The sequence below is a fragment of the Metopolophium dirhodum genome, chromosome 1, assembly GCF_019925205.1.
Source record: "Metopolophium dirhodum isolate CAU chromosome 1, ASM1992520v1, whole genome shotgun sequence".
Classification (NCBI taxonomy): domain Eukaryota; kingdom Metazoa; phylum Arthropoda; class Insecta; order Hemiptera; family Aphididae; genus Metopolophium; species Metopolophium dirhodum.
Window position 1 is genome coordinate 18634734 of NC_083560.1, and position 16671 is coordinate 18651404.

At 32.2% G+C, this 16671-nt stretch overlaps 1 protein-coding gene across 1 annotated transcript; it reads left to right on the forward strand.

Annotated features, from left to right (window-relative positions):
• Nucleotides 1-838: 838 nt before the first annotated feature.
• LOC132935666 (E3 SUMO-protein ligase KIAA1586-like) lies at nt 839-2466 on the forward strand. The gene is made up of 2 exons (XM_061002270.1): nt 839-1718; nt 1817-2466. The coding sequence occupies exons 1-2, from the start codon at nt 1437-1439 to the stop codon at nt 2246-2248; spliced, it is 714 nt and encodes a 237-aa protein (XP_060858253.1). The 5' UTR covers nt 839-1436; the 3' UTR covers nt 2249-2466.
• Nucleotides 2467-16671: the final 14205 nt, after the last annotated feature.

Sequence of the window (16671 nt, forward strand, 5' to 3'; positions counted from 1 at the left end):
AGTTGAAATATTAATAGAAAATGATAAACGAGTTAGAAAAGCTCACTCGGCGAGTGGACTAAATTCCCGTGGTTTCTAATCAACGATTTTAAAAAAAACTTATCGCTGTAACCTTCTCATATTATTTTGGTTCCTTAATATCGGCTATAGTACGAATCTATAATACTAAATACTCGTAATGTGATATAATGTTTCAACTGGAATTTTGAATAGAATTGAAACTATTGAAATTTAATCGCTTACAAAAAAAATTCGACTATTTATCTTCAATATTTTTTTACTCAACTATAAGTACTATTATAACAACTTATGAAAACCCATCCATTACATTTTAAAGCTTATTGACCCAACGAATGCAATTATATTGACGTTTATAGAAAATTAAGAATGTTACAATTATTGTTTATAATTTACTCAAAACGAGTTGAAATAGTTTTGGAAATTGTGTTATAAATAGAAAATGATAAACGAGTTAGGAAAGCTCACGCGCCAAATCCCTTGGGTTTCTAAACTTATTTTTTTACTACAACTCAACAAAAATATATGCTATTCAACGCTTAAAAAAAAACTTATGGCTGTAACCTTATTATAATACTTCGGTTCCTATTTTTATATTATATGTTAGGTAACATGAAGGTATGTTATATTATGTTAGGTAACATTTCTAGTGTACACTCGCCGGTACACTAGAAATATTGCGAATCGAATTGAATTTATTGAATTCGAAAAATAACATATTATTGACAGGCGGATATAGTTGACGACTGAAAGTTAAAAAATAATAACGTACGATGAGCAACTATACTGCCTGTGCCCAGAGGTGTTCCCATAGGGTATACTACATATACGCCGTATACTCTCAAGATATTTTGTGAAAACTATGGGTATACTGCGTATACTCTCAAATTATATACAAAAGTAAAAAAAAAAACTGGTTTTGGTTACTCAGAAAATGCTAGACAACTGGATTGCTTTTGCCAGTGACGGAGCAAGTGTAATGACGGGTAAGAAAGCTGGAGTTGCTACTAAACTACGCGAAAAAATTCCGAATCTATTTACCTGGCATTGTTTATGTCATCGCCTCGAACTCTCAGTACATGACGTAATAAAAGATTGTACTGGAGTCTCTCGTTTCCAAAGTCTAATGGACAAACTCTACGCTTACTATCATCAAAGTCCTAAAAATTCAATGGGTTTAGATAAATCTTGTGTTGAAGTAGGCATTGAAATGAAAAAAATAGGTCGTGTTTTGAATGTACGCTGGTCTGCAAGCAGTTTTCGATCTATAAAAGCCATATGGAATAATTATCCGGGAATATATTTACATGTTAGTAAAACACATGATGCGACATCAAACGGCATAAAAAAAAAAATTAGAATCCTCTTCTTTTTTGGAGGAACTTGGACTTTTTTACGATGTTCTTTCTGAGCTTGCAATGTTATCTTGTATATTACAGTCCAGAAAAACAACTCTAATGCGTGCCCAGTCGGAGATAAATAGAACGATTAGAATTTTAGAAAGTCTGAAAGCTGAACCTGGGGAAAAAGAAAAGGAAATTATAGAAGCTATTCAGAAAGGAATTAACAAAGGTGTCAATATTACAATGACAAAATCAGGAGGGATTAACAGGTTACAATTTTTGCAAAATTTAGTAGACAGAATGCGTCAACGCTTATTTGATGACTCAAAAAATAAAACAATGCTAGAAGACATTCAGGTAAAGAAAAAAACTATTATTTTGATAATTTATTTCAATATTTTGATTATTTAAACAGAATAAATGAATATTTTAATAAATCGTCTTTTATTTTATAGGTAATTGATGAAGTGTTCAAAGTAGCAACTAATGATGCAAAGGGAGAAGATGAAGTTAAAAGAGTATCACGGACATTAGGTTTTTCTGAATTTGAAAGTGTAGTTGACTTCCGTTCAAGAAATGTTTTTTCTAGTTTCATGAAAGCATTAAATATACTCCCAACTTCAACAGCTGATTGTGAACGAGGGTTTTCCGATATGAATTTGACAATAACTGATTTAAGGACTAGATTAAACATTGAAAATGTGTCAGATTTGATGTTCATCTCTATCAATGGCCCTTCAGTTGCAGATTTTAATCCTAGACCTTATATTAAAATTTGGTTAAGAGATCACCGTTCTGCCGTTTCCACTCCTAGAGGTAAAGAAAGAAAAGAAATAGACGACGAAAATAAGATGCAGAAATTATTTTTTAACAATTTATTTAATTAAATTTTTTAGTATTTGTATATTTTCATATTTTATTGACTTATAAAGGTAATTTCAAGCTTTTTTTAAAAGTTTGATTTTTTTTTCATATTTTTAACACATCCTTTATAATTATAGACCACAGTAAAAATATTTGTATATTATTAAATATTCATGTTTATTACTAAATCATGGATCTTCACCTCGACTAGTCTTAGTATACTCTCAAAAAAAATATTGGGAACACCTCTGCCTGTGCCGGAGGTGTTGAGTTCAGAGTTCCTAAATTAAATTGTTATAAAAAGGTCGGCTGCTTGTGTTTTATGTAGCGTACATTCCACCGCGTATGTATATAATATTATCAACCGTAATGGTGGAAATCTGATGTCATTGCACAATGTTCAACGGTTTTTTTTTTAGTTTATGAAAACGTGTTTTTCCAATGATAAGCCCCGAGATGGTAACATTATTTCCTGCGCGGCAGACCTAGTGCACGACTTGTATTATAATATTATAATAAATAATAACATTATCTGCTTGTCATTATAATAATAATAATAATAATAACTGTACGACCGCTAATGGGCTCTCGGTGTGGCACTGCCATTTAGCCTACATGTCTCTTGCACTATCATTTAAAACGCATTATTATTCTTGACGCCATGCCAACACAATACTGCGTGTGTGTGTGTGTGTGTGTGTGTGTGTGTGTGACACTTCGTTATAAATGTGCACCGACAACTACTACGCGTAGTGCGATCGAAAGTCGCATTTCTGGTCTTATCCAATAATACGAGTCTATTAGGGACTCCGACGGACTTGCATATTTTTTCCCGTAACGCTTGTCCGCGACGCTTTTCGAGATAATATTATTATTATGATCCGCATAGCGTTTTGATATTTTCTGACTATGGTAAAAACATTTTCAAGAAAACAATATAGTTGTCAAAATATTTTGAAAAGTCGCGTAAATAATTAGGGAATATTTTTTTGTCATATTCTTCGGCCAAGAAGTTCATATTTTACAAAAAAATGTACAAAACGTTTAAATCGTATTTTCGAAAAACCATTCTAATGGAAACTTTATAAAAATATTTAGTCGACATTTTATACAGTACAATATTACGTTACCGTGAGAACAAAATATTTATACAAAATTATCAGTGAAATATTCATCATTCAAGCAAGCACTTCAAAATATTCACAAAATATAATTATTTCCTAAATGAAGTGTGAAAATCCAAAACGTGGTATTGCCGTGAATCAAAATTTTCACAAATTGAGAAAAACTATATCACGTTTTATGACATGAATTAACACTGTGTTGTAATTGGTTAAATCAAATGTAAAAAATGAAAAAAAAAAAAACGATTGCCGATGTCAAAATAAATCTATTTTGAATTCAAAGCTTAGTTTTAATACTTTAAAAAAAGTGTTTACAGGCCAAAACGTGGTACTGCAGGTTTTGAAAAGGTAATGGCAATAGCACGTTTTGAAGCAAAATGTAATATTGGCAATAGCACGTCTTGCAATGATAACAAGTAGGCCCCAATACATATAACACGGGCAATAATACGTTTTGACTTGAACACGATTGAACATAATAATCCCGCGTTTTGCTTTGACATTAAATGTGGGGCAATATCACGTTATGCATTGAACATCAGTTTCAAAATCGATTTTATTCACAAAAGTAATCGATATAATTTAATTCTGACTGCGAAATCGAATCTCTCACATTTTTTCCCATAACAATCGATTTTCGAAATTCTGGCAATACCGCGTTTTGGATTTTCACGCTTCAAATGCTGTGTGGGAATTTATGTGTTACACGCGATGCTTACTCTTTGCGACGGTCCATTTTTTCCATATTTCGAGGTTTGAGAGCGTTTTTGAACGATTTCGGGGCATCGTTTAAACGTATAGGTCGTTATTTAACCTATTTCTAGAAATATTACGATGGAAATTTTAAACAATTTATCGCACAAACACTACACGTACGGTTCACAAATTTATCTTGACTTCTGAGAACGAATCCGATGCCGATTCCGGGGAATTCGCTTAAGGCGTTTGTTTTAGAGTTTTCAGGTGTCATAAACGCATTGGTTTTACGATAGTTTTTTTTTTTGCGATTTCACGACACCGTTTTTTTGACGAGTGAAATATTGTATTGTCGTTGCACAATACAAACATATTATTAAAAAGACACAACTGGAGTCTGGAATAATTGAAAAAAAAAAACTAAGCATAAAAAAAGCACTTGCATTAATATATAGAAGAGCCGGGAAAAAAATTGACTTATTTAGAGTCAGAATGACAGTACCTATAGAATATTATGTGGAAACGAATTTACGCATAAAATTTTGTCTCTGTATCGGAGAAAATATGCGAACGCGTCGAAATCCGATCGCTGTTAATAACCATATATTATTACCGCAGTACTAGTAGGTACCTGTACAATATAAGTTTGAAGAGTTTTGTTATTTTATTTTTCACCGAACCGTTTTTTTCACGTTGGCCTAGTTTTTGGTCAGTGCAAACATAATAATAAATTCCCTGCTGCAACATTAATGATGGAAAACCCGACAAATCGATATTTGGTCGACGAGTGTGTGCGTGTGTTTGATATTATTATATATAGGTACCTAATACTTTAGTTTTGTTTTGTTTTTTTTACTATTTCGTTCGTGCAGCACTTAAATATTATATGGACTTGCCGTCGGGACAAGAAGTAATAGGTACCTACAAGGTAAACATGACCTCGTGGAATCGATAAATCTATATATATGATAATAGTGCGCGCGGTACTTACACGACGACGACTGTTGGCACGCTTCAAAAATGCATTCGAGGGCCTCGTCACGCCGTCGTCGGGTTACCGTGATGATACCGTCAGCTAGGTGCAGGTATATTGTATAGGTTACCGCCATATACTGTTTCTTCGTTCGCGAAAAATCGACAGTCGCCGCCGCGTCTCGAAGTAATAATCGTGTTATTATTATACCGCAAATAACCTCGTATTATTGTTTAGGTATGAACTAGGGTTTTAAAATTGCATAAAATTGATTTTCTTGCAATATTTCTTTTTCGTGAAAAATAAAATATCAATATAAATACGTGTAAAATGAATGCGCAAAATAACAACGACATGTCGCTATAAATTGGCTCCAAAAAAATATGACGAAGAATAATAATAATTTAATAGCCAATTATAATGGGTATTCAATTGATAAGTGATAACCGATAATTGTATACAACACGGTTAATATACAATTAAACTAAATTTTATGCAGTTATACAGTTACGCACTTAATTTAGAAGCTTATAATTATTTTAAGTATATTTTATAACCGTCGATCGTTAACATATCGTAGTAATTCGTAAACCTTGGTCGATAAGTGATAAGTTATTCATTAAATCAATGTTTTCAGTGCGTTATAAATATATTATTTCTAATCATTTATGACAATATAACCGAACACGTTTAAAATAAGTAAAAATATTCTTCATAATTTCATTGAAATCTATCGATTGAAAAATGTCAAGTGAAATATTTCGAATTCAGAACCCTAATATTGTTATGGATAAAGTGTCTGTATTTCTTTTATTTCAAAAATATATCTCATTGTACCTATTATTATAGTCAAACGGTCGATCGCGGATCGGTCGATGATTTCCAAGTCGACCCCATTCGTTAGAATTTATTAAAATTTTATGTACTTGTCATTTAATGGACACGGTTATTAAATGCATATTTTCGATTAACCTTTTGGCGTGAAATGGCATTTTCTCAGGTGATACCTATAAAAGCTACGAATGGGTACCGAACTATACTTTCTGATGGTAGTTAAGAGTAGAGTCTTCGTTCAGCAGTTATAGCGACTATGGCCGAGATTATAATTAACTGGCCATGGTAAGCGACGACACGTTTCTACATCGACAGTACGATGTCCACACATTTTAAAAATTGTTTAGAAATTTAATGTGGATCACTCGTTTTAGATAACTTTACACTTTTATTTTGTCGTTAATATATGCACGTATTTATTACGGGGCTTGCAAACGTTACAATAACGTTATATTCGACGGAAACCGATTGAAATTTGTAAACATTAAAATCAAAAATAATCGAATACCGCACAACAAACATATAACGATTAGGGCATGCCGGTATCTCAGGTAACGAAACTGCGGATACATATGCTAATATGGCCATCTCCGACGTGAACACGCCATTACTAGACTTCATAACCTACGATGACTTTAAAAACTCGTTGGAAACATATATTAGAAAAAAATGGCACATATCCTGGAATAGCCAGAATACTAAATTAAGCCAGATCAAGTCAACAATATGTTTCAGATGGGATAATTCCAACCTCGATCGAAAAGAAGAAACCGCCTTAAATCGTTTAAGAATAGGACATACTATATAGACTTACCCGCGGATATCTCATGTCCAATGACGAACCCCCCTTCTGTGAAGTCTGCGACCAACATCTCACCGTCAAACACATCTTGACTGAATGTCATGTTTACGACCAGGAGCGAATGGACCTCGACTTGACCGAAACCCTCGACTCAACTCTCGGACCACAACCTGATCAGAACAAAAAAACGCTCAAATTTCTTAAACTAACTAATTTAATTAACAAAATATAATTGTATCTATGAACCCTATGTATATTATCTAAATCGTTATTAAGAATTGTGAACTAATGGCCTTTGCTGCTGAGTTGTTTTTAAGATCAATAAAAAAAAAAAAAAACATAACGATTAACGAAATACACTGTAAATTATCATTAAACAAAACTTAACGCCAAACGTAATTTGTAGAATGTCATTGAACGAAAAATAACACACAACGAAATATTTTAAAATTTATTTATTTAAAGGTCTATTGCGGTTTCGTAGAAACATTTATTTCACGCAAACAGTCTATGAATTGATCATATTATATTTCGTTATGTGGTCTTTACCTCTCCGGATTAGTTATTATTTTTAAATTTAATAGGTATTGACACCGTTTCAAATAGCGATAAACACAAAACTTGTGTAACGTTTTAGTTTTAAATAACGATAAACGCAAAAAATGTGTAACTTTTTAATTATTGTAAATAACATAAAACGGATTTTTTTTTTCAAATGCAAGCCCTGGCTTATTATTAATATAAAATCATTTTTTGACACTAGTCCAAAAGAAAAAATATACCCACATACCATTGGTAGATCTTCAACAAAAAAAATTTGGCCACCCCTGTATATCATTCCTACATTAAGTATCATAATATTGTTTAAGTTATTTTGAATTCGTAAAACTCGCGGGTCATATTTCTAACCCCGCGATGAACAGCCACTATAGTGGCCATGTCGTTGAGACGACTCTAGAATAATATAACATTACACAGTATTTACATATTATATGCATCAAATTTACATTTCAAAAATTGGGAAAAGAACGCAACCTGAAAAGTTATAGTTTCAATTAGTACAGTAAGACGTGTTTTATATTTTTCATTATTACGACCTTAGCGACCGACAAAAATTAATGTTTTTGAGTGTTTCTTTTGGTAAAGAAAAACTTTTCATAAATACTCAGTCCCATATTACACAAATATTTTCTTCCGCCCTAAAGCACATTTTATTATAATAATTTATTACAATGAGCAGCTATTTAGTTTATTTACCTACCCATGCCTACTTAAGTATTTCTTAAATATACAAACTTGTTTAACTGTTTGAGCCGTTTGAGAATATTTGCTTTGTGTAGACATATTCTGTGCAAATATAATTATTGTTGATAATTTAAGTTTTTTAGAAAAAATGCTTGCCAAGTCGGCGATCGGCATGTAAACTTTCTTGATTCTCAATTTTTAGAAATTTATTAACTGATATCACAGCCAAACGGTATAACAATTTGAATCGAGAAAAATGTCGGTGTGAACAGCCCCACAAAAAATCATTTTCATTTTCATTTAGTGAGATAGATCTCCGAAATCGGAGAGCGGATTTCGTTGTTTGGGGTCTTGTTAGATTCACATTGGTTGGGAGAAGTGCAGTGAAGATTTTCAAAACTTTATCTTAAATAGTTGATTCACTACAGAACATTAAAAAAAAATTAAAACAAATTTTATTGGGCGTTTTTTGATGTTTTTCAGCTTTACAGCTTTGTAGTGAATGACTGGTCACACCCACGTGGTTATACCGCTTGGCTGTGATATCAAATCTCTCTCATTAATATTTTATATTAAAGCTAGCTAAATTACCCACCTACTCATCAATACTGGGTTACATTTTTACTATTTTCCTATTTAACACAAATTCTTGAAGTTTTCAAAATTCAGACTTTTTTCATTTCAATTACCATATTTACTTGATTAAAAATCAGGAAAGAAAAAAGAATCGGAAAAAAGTTGAATACATTATTGTACAATACAGGATGTCCCACTGAGATCTGACAAATGAAATAACTTTTGTTTTAATTAATATTTTTACAAAATTTCTTTTAAATATAATTCATAGACTATTGCGCTACATTTTTAGTATACATTTTTTATTTTTTATTTTTTTATACTGAAAATAAAAAACTTAAAAACTGATAAAAAAAAATTCCAAAATATCCAAAATAGCCAGTTTGTAAATCTGATTTTTAGAAAAATGTATATCGTAAAAACATTTATTTAAGTCAAGTGGCTGATTTTTTACCATTTTTTTAAATATCAATATTCTTGTTAAGTAATATACTATCTAGTTTATGTTAGAGACATTATAATTTCAAAAAAATATAAATCATTTTGAAATTATGTTTTTTTATTTTCAGTATAAAAAAATAAAAAATAAAAAATGTGTACTAAAAATGTAGCGCAATAGTCTATGAATTATATTTAAAAGAAATTTTTTAAAAATATTAATTAGAACAAAAGTTATTTCATTTGTCAGATCTCAGTGGGACACCCTGTATACATAAATACTATAAATTTTAATAATTAATATTGAAAAATGTCTTGTCCTACCACCCGGTTGAACATCACTCATTATAATAATGTTACAATATTTTATACATCCCCATATGACGTAACAAACATGCAATAAGATAATATAGGTAGTTTGCTGATTTGTTAGCTGCTCGTAGGTGGAAATAAAAATAAAAATCGTAAAAATGTAAGACCTATGTTTATGTTTTGTAATTTTGAATTTCAATTACTCTTCTAGTCGTCCAGTGGCGTCATTTGGGGGGGGGGGGCAACTCGAACATTTGCCCCAGTCTAGTATTTACATCAACCTTAAGTCGGCACATTTACCACACGCCCCCCCCCCCCCCGTTAACCACCACTATAGCACTGTGCTATGAGAATCTGAGTGAAACAATTTTGAGTCGGAAAAGCTGTGAAAAATTACCCCAGTCTAATAAAAACACTGAAATGACGTCACTGTAGTCGTCTCATATATGTAAGTACACACAAAAAAAAAAAATAATCATTTAAAAAAAACACATTCACACATTACTGTACAAAATCAATACGTTCGTCGTTCCGCTAACAATCTAAAATGTCAGCTACACTTGCAGTTGATAGGTGGACGTAATTTGTGTACAAACGAGTAAAATATATATATATTTCAGTATTAACAATATAATATGTAAAAAAAGCGGGACAGTTGATGTGTCGTTCTGCTGCGCAGTAGGTTACAGGTGGGTCATTGTATGACGGATCGTTTTTTTTTTTTTTTTTTATTTATTTGTAAAGTTTTTCTGACAAAATCATCTAAACTTAGTTATATAAAGAACAAAATTTTTTTTTTTGGCTATTTATAAAAAAGGTATTAACATAATATAATGTAATAATTAACTAGGTTGAAGATAAGCTACTTTAGGACATCGTGGGGACGGCCACGTTTTAGTCTTCGATTGATGGGGCTGACATTTAACCTGTAATGCAGTGGACCGTTTGCTTTGCGTAGATGACAGAAGACACTTGCCGATAGGTCCTTTATGTAGTTGTTAATAGTTGGTAAATTGAAGTCGGCGTGCAGGGCATCGTTTCGAACAAACCGATGGGCCATTTGAAATCACACGGAGGACTTTGGATTGTAGAACTTGGATTTTATTTATGTGGATCGTATTAAACTTGAATTCAACGATATAATATCATTGTATAAGAAACACGATGCTGAGCGGCGGCGGCGACGGTCTGTCAGTCTGAAAAAATAATAAACACAATTATTGTAAAACCACTATAGTATCCTCGCTTCGCTCAGAATCTGAAATCAGGAATTAACCGTCCAATAATATTGTTCGTGTTATTATTATTATTATTTATTCACGTTTTATGAGCTATACCTAACTGTGATGGGATCCTGCAAACTTATCAGATGAACTCCAACAATTATTATATAATATTGAAAGCGTGGCGCATATTACACGGTATACGGGCCATTTTGTTTTCCATCATGACGCTCCCATCGTCAAAATTAATATTAATTAGACGCGCCGCATAATAATAGAGTTTAAGTTTTCAATTCTCTCCGACGATTGATCGTGTTTCGTACTCGAAAGACTTTGCCTGGGACTTCCCAATCATAATGCATTGTTTTGACAATTTTTTTTTTTGTTTTTACAATGTTTTTAACAATATAAGTTAAAGGCTACATAAAAGAAGTGTTCACAATATTATGTGTTCTGAGTCGGATGGTTCAGACGGTCCAGATGTTGCAGGTTGTGGTGATAGGAAGATATCCTGTGGATGACGTGGTCTCAGTCGGTGGTTTTCTGTTATTTTACCAATTTCGTAGTGTAGGGCAGCTCCTTCAAAAAATTACCTTAAAACGATTTAAAAATTACCTCAAAACGATTTTTGTTTCAGTTTATTTATATATTCCTTTTATCTAATCGTAACTGTTTTTTCACGGTAGGTACGAATATACGTCGTTATATGCACTCCCGAAAGTCAAAACAACTGACTAAATAGGTAAAACTATACGTAGGTTATAAGTAGTGCTTGAAAATGTCATGAAATTTAAAAAAATGAAATATTTCATGAAATATTACATGCAATATTTCAGTATTTTAAATAAATTTTGTTTTATTTTCGAATAAGTTTTATAATTACATATAATTGTCATAAATTACCTTCATAATTGTATGGTACCTATATGTATACCTAACATTTGGTATTATACATTTAAAATGGTATTCAGAATTTTTAAATATTTTAATGTTTAAATGATACAAGTATAGGTGTACAACAGTGCACATGTATATTGTAAACCTAACATCAGAATGTAGAACACTGAACATTGTGTTAAAAAAAATTAATAAATTGTGTTTTTATTTGTGTTAAAAAAAATGTCAATGTTTCACGTTTTTGGGAAATATTTCGTACTTCAAACACTAGTTATAGGTACTACCAAGTCACCACATCACTAGCGTTCAATTGAACGATTGAGATGACTATAGAGATATCGAAGATTTTTTTATTCACGAAGACGTGGTTTTATTATCGATGGCGATTATTTATTTAACAGACTATCTTTAAAAAAATTACGATATTGATTTATGATATGATTTCTGTTACGAATTTTTTAGGCAACTATACCGTAGATGACATCGGGTGCAAATGAAAATAAATAAAAATATTACTCAGATAAAGTATAAAAAATGATCTAAAAACGCTAAATTATTACCTGAATCCCAAAAAAGTACGAAAAATGCGAACCAAAAACCACGTTGTACTTAAACTCGTGAACGATCAAATCACATTTTGTGCTCCTCGAAAAGCTACATCTCGTGTATCATAAAAAAATTGCAAAATCCCACACTATCCGTGCCGGTCCATCACTATCGATGTGTTCTAAATGGAAGACGAACTAATTGAAAATCGTCAACAACAATAACACTCTACCAGGCGGATTATTTGGAACCGGCCCGGGGTGCATAATTATGACACCAGCACATACTATCACAGTGGCCACCTCTGGCAATTGGAGAGTTGGGTACTTAACGCACTCCTAGAACAAGACTGCCACAACTCAAAATTCATGAATTTTGAGTTATGACTACTTTTGGATAGAGAAAAATAAGCTCTATTAAATGCAAGAACGCCACATTCAATATCATTTTTCATTTAGCCACTATAGAGATGTGTCAGTATTGAATTATTTAAATATTGGTTAATTTTCAATGCAACAGAGCCATATTTACTTTATGGCAGTATACTTATTTTTATTTATCCAAATTATCACTGAAGTCAAAATTCGAGACTGCCTTATTTCGACTTGTGGCGTTCTTGCACTGAATAAAAACTAATTATCGTGTAATATGTTGAGTGCAAAACAGCAATATTTAGAGTTGTGGCAGTATTGCATTTTATAATTTATAATTGCATTTTTTCATGGCTTGAATTCAATACTGCCATATTTTAATAAGTGGCCATCTAAAAAGCAATTTCTGTATGCAATACAGTCGCATCTCAAAATATGGCAGTCTTGCATTTACTTAAAAAATTGTAAATGGCCACAAGTCTAAATTTTTGGGTTTAAGAGTGAATTTCAAAATATTTGAAAAATTAATATTGTAAAGTATGATTGTAAGTGTTTAAGTGTTCAATTTCAAACGCATAAGTAAAAAACTCATTAAAATATCTTAGGTCCAAACTTCAAATTAATTTTTCTCAAAACTATAAATTTTGAGTTGTGGCAGTCTTGTTCTAGGAGTGCGATTAATATGTTAAACCGATTTACAAAACGCGACCAAAGTATAATATGCATAGCACAACTTTCGAAAATAATACAGATAGATATGATAACAGTACGAATAAAATTTAAATAAATACCAAACACGATGATTGATGACGACGTTATAATAATATTATTATATTGTATATACCTATTTACTCATTTCCTCCATATAATACAATTTATTGTTTAAAAACTATTCGTGTGGATTTCGTCGTCCCTATGTATTGTCATTTAATATAGGTGTGTGTGTGTGTGTGTCTTCAGTGTAACAAATCGTCTTAACAAAACATTTAAACTGATTTTCAGGATAATCAATTCAGTGTGATGCCTACCTATAAACACGCCGCCTCGTAGGTACGTGCGCACGCGAGATAAATGGAATTTGTCCGAGTGACACGCAATCCGAACCTCCGAATTGTTTCTCTTTTATCTGTCGTGTGTGACAACAATAATATTATTATTATTATTATTACTATCGTAGCCGTCCAATTTTATTGTATCAAATCGAGCAAACGAAATTCCGTTAACGGGCCGGCGCACGAAAACGTATTGATAAAAAACAATCCTTATTGTGCGCGGCGGACAATGATACCAGTCAATGTTTCACCTGTCCGGACAATATAACGTAATAATATGATATTTTATCGTCACCAAATCGTGTGGCCAACGGTACGTTTCACCCTCTCGCCCACACCGTACGGGCGCGTGAACAATGCAGCGGTATAATAGAGGTATATTATGCATACCAGGTACCCGGTGTGGACACCGAATCGTGTTTTTCGAAAACACTCTCGAGCTGTCGAACGAAAAGCACAATATATTACTACAAGCATCGGCACGGAAGAGTTACAATATCATATTGGGGGGGGGGGGGGGGGGGGGGGCAGACAGCTGCGGTGAAGGAATATTGTGACGAGACGATGACGCCTCGACTTGGGCAAATCGTTTTTCGTGATATTCTTTAAATAATATTATATTAACGACCGAGTATAGATTACGCAGAAAGGGGAAATCGAGGGGCGACATTCCAAAGTGTACCTACTATATTGCCAAAAAATCAAAAAAAAACTGAGTTTCGATGTATGATCCAGTTTTTTCGTGTAGTAAAAATGGCAGAGAATCGTTTAAAACCATCGGATTGTGTCTAAATCAGGGACTGGAAACTTTTGAATTTATCGGTACCGGTTCCGGTACTGGTTTTCCGAAAATAAGACCATTTTTCCGGTTCAATTCTGGTTAAAAAAAAAAAAAAATAAACGTATCCGTTTATATTAATTAGGTACCGAAAAGTAAAATAATTTAAAATACCTATCCGGAATGCGGGTTTAATTAATAGTATGAGAAATATTAGAAAACTCATAATATTATGATCACACATAGCTTATACACAAAACAGTAATGCCATTAAATTATGATAAATAAAATAATTTTATTTTTGGACCTAGGAGAACCTATTTAATTTAAAAACTCAGATTCGGTTCCAGTTCCGGTTCTTAATATTTTAAGGGTTCCGGTTATTTTAGGTTCGGTTCCAGTCACTGGTCTAAATGTTCTATTTCCCATTAGTATATCGATTTGAAATATCGTTATCACGTCTAGACGCACAACAGCCATCGATGAAAATTTGTCGAAACGTTCTATCTAACGGTTTGTCCAAAGGGTTGCCCGTGGTATTTTAAAAATCAGAAATATCTCAAAATGCACTATTTCCATGATTATTTTCAAAATGTGCTATATTATCCAAAGTTCGTCATTCCGTGTTACATTGTCCATGTTATAATTGATGTTAAGTACATCGGTTGTATTCAAAACGAACTAGTACCATATATTACAAAAAACAAATTAAGTTTATTCTGAATTTTTAAGTTTATATTTATTTTAAATTCGTATTATAATTGTAGCTGCGCGGATTTATGTTTATTCATAGTGATTGCAACAACCAAACAGTTAAAAAAGAATAAAACGTTTCCAAATTCAACACAATAGTATCATTGAATCCGCTCCGAAATTTGCTCATCGGTGTGATCATCCGTGATACGAATTATTCAAATGATCGATATTATTGACCGCAGTACGCTGTAGAAACGAATAAGAAATTATAATATTATAATATTAATTCAACTTACAGACTATAAGAAATAATGATATTATAAAATATCCAGACTGACAAACCGTCAGATTTGTCAGAAAACAAACAGAATCGTTATTCTTATACAATGATATTGTATCATATAATTCATGTTTAATATAATCCATTATACATTGACCCACTTGTTACCTACTGTACAGCAGAGTGACATCCACTTACCCGCTTTTGTTTTATATATTATATTTTTCTACTTGGGCGCATCGTAACGTCGGTCAGGCAATAAGTATAGCTTCTTGAATTTTTTTTACGAAATTCGGTCGATCGTAGCGCATATTTGTTTTTATTTTTAGCACTACCAAGCCCCGATTAAAAATTTGTTTTTACCAATACATATTGAAAGTAAGTCAAGCAACGACGTGTAACGAGCTGTGACTACGTATATAATAATAATAATGATATATTCAATAATAGACATAAATGCTCGAGGGCTCTCGGATAACGCTCTAAAACCTTTACTGCTTCATCAACGACAGATAGTGCGTGTATGTTTACAAAAAACAAACTATGTTGGTTCAACTGGTCTTAATTTTAAAGAGTTCAATGTATTACCAGTTAACTTTGTTTTCAAAAAAATGGCTATTATGTGGGTGATCAAACACTTAGATCAATGGGTAGAGAAAAATGAAATTAGTAACAAAAGAGCTTTTCGATCTTTTGATGCTAAAACATCTCTTTGTAAAAAATCAGTTGGTCAAAAATTTGTTGATTATCTAGGTCCTATATATTACAATTCTATGCCTTTCTCTATAAAGAAGAATGTTAATATTAATTACAAATATCATAACGCAAAAAAATTAATTAATGATTGGCTACATGCATCTCTAAATGAAACTTAGGTTAACCTTATTGTATTATATTTTATTTATCTATTTTTGTATTGTATAATTACGCAATAATAGTGTTTTAGTTTTTCCTTTTTTTAGTTTTTAAGCATGATATGTATCAATTTATAACTCTCTATCTTCGCCACAAGCCTAGCTTACTGAAGATAGATAATTCAAATGTACAATTAATGTAAAACTGTATATTTGTTTATTTAAATAAAAAAAAATGCTGCAGGGAGCACGTAACCCCGGGCGGCATACATCGATAAAACTAATAGTAGTAATATCAGTAATCCCGGAAAGCCTACATCGATAGGAGTACAGGACTAATAGTAATAACATCAACGGTACCGCGCGACACGTGATAAGTATGTGCACGCATTATCCATATTCTAGGAAAAACGAATAATATAATAAGCGTAAGAGATCATGACTTTGTACGAAATATATACTCCTAAAATAACATAATTATACGAATGACGTCTAAAGGTGACCTCAGGAGTACGCGGAGATATACCGTTTTTATACTAAAATGCCATAGGAGGGAGCTATATTAGGAATACCCAACGAGGTACGTCGATGGACAAGACGTGTCCATCAGACGAGCACCGGCAGAGAAACCGCCAAGTCAATTATTAAGTCACATCTCGTTTACCAAAGTTATTAGTTAATTATTTTGGACTTAGAATATTTACGTTAAATTACAAATAAATATACATAACTCATACATTCAACTTGTT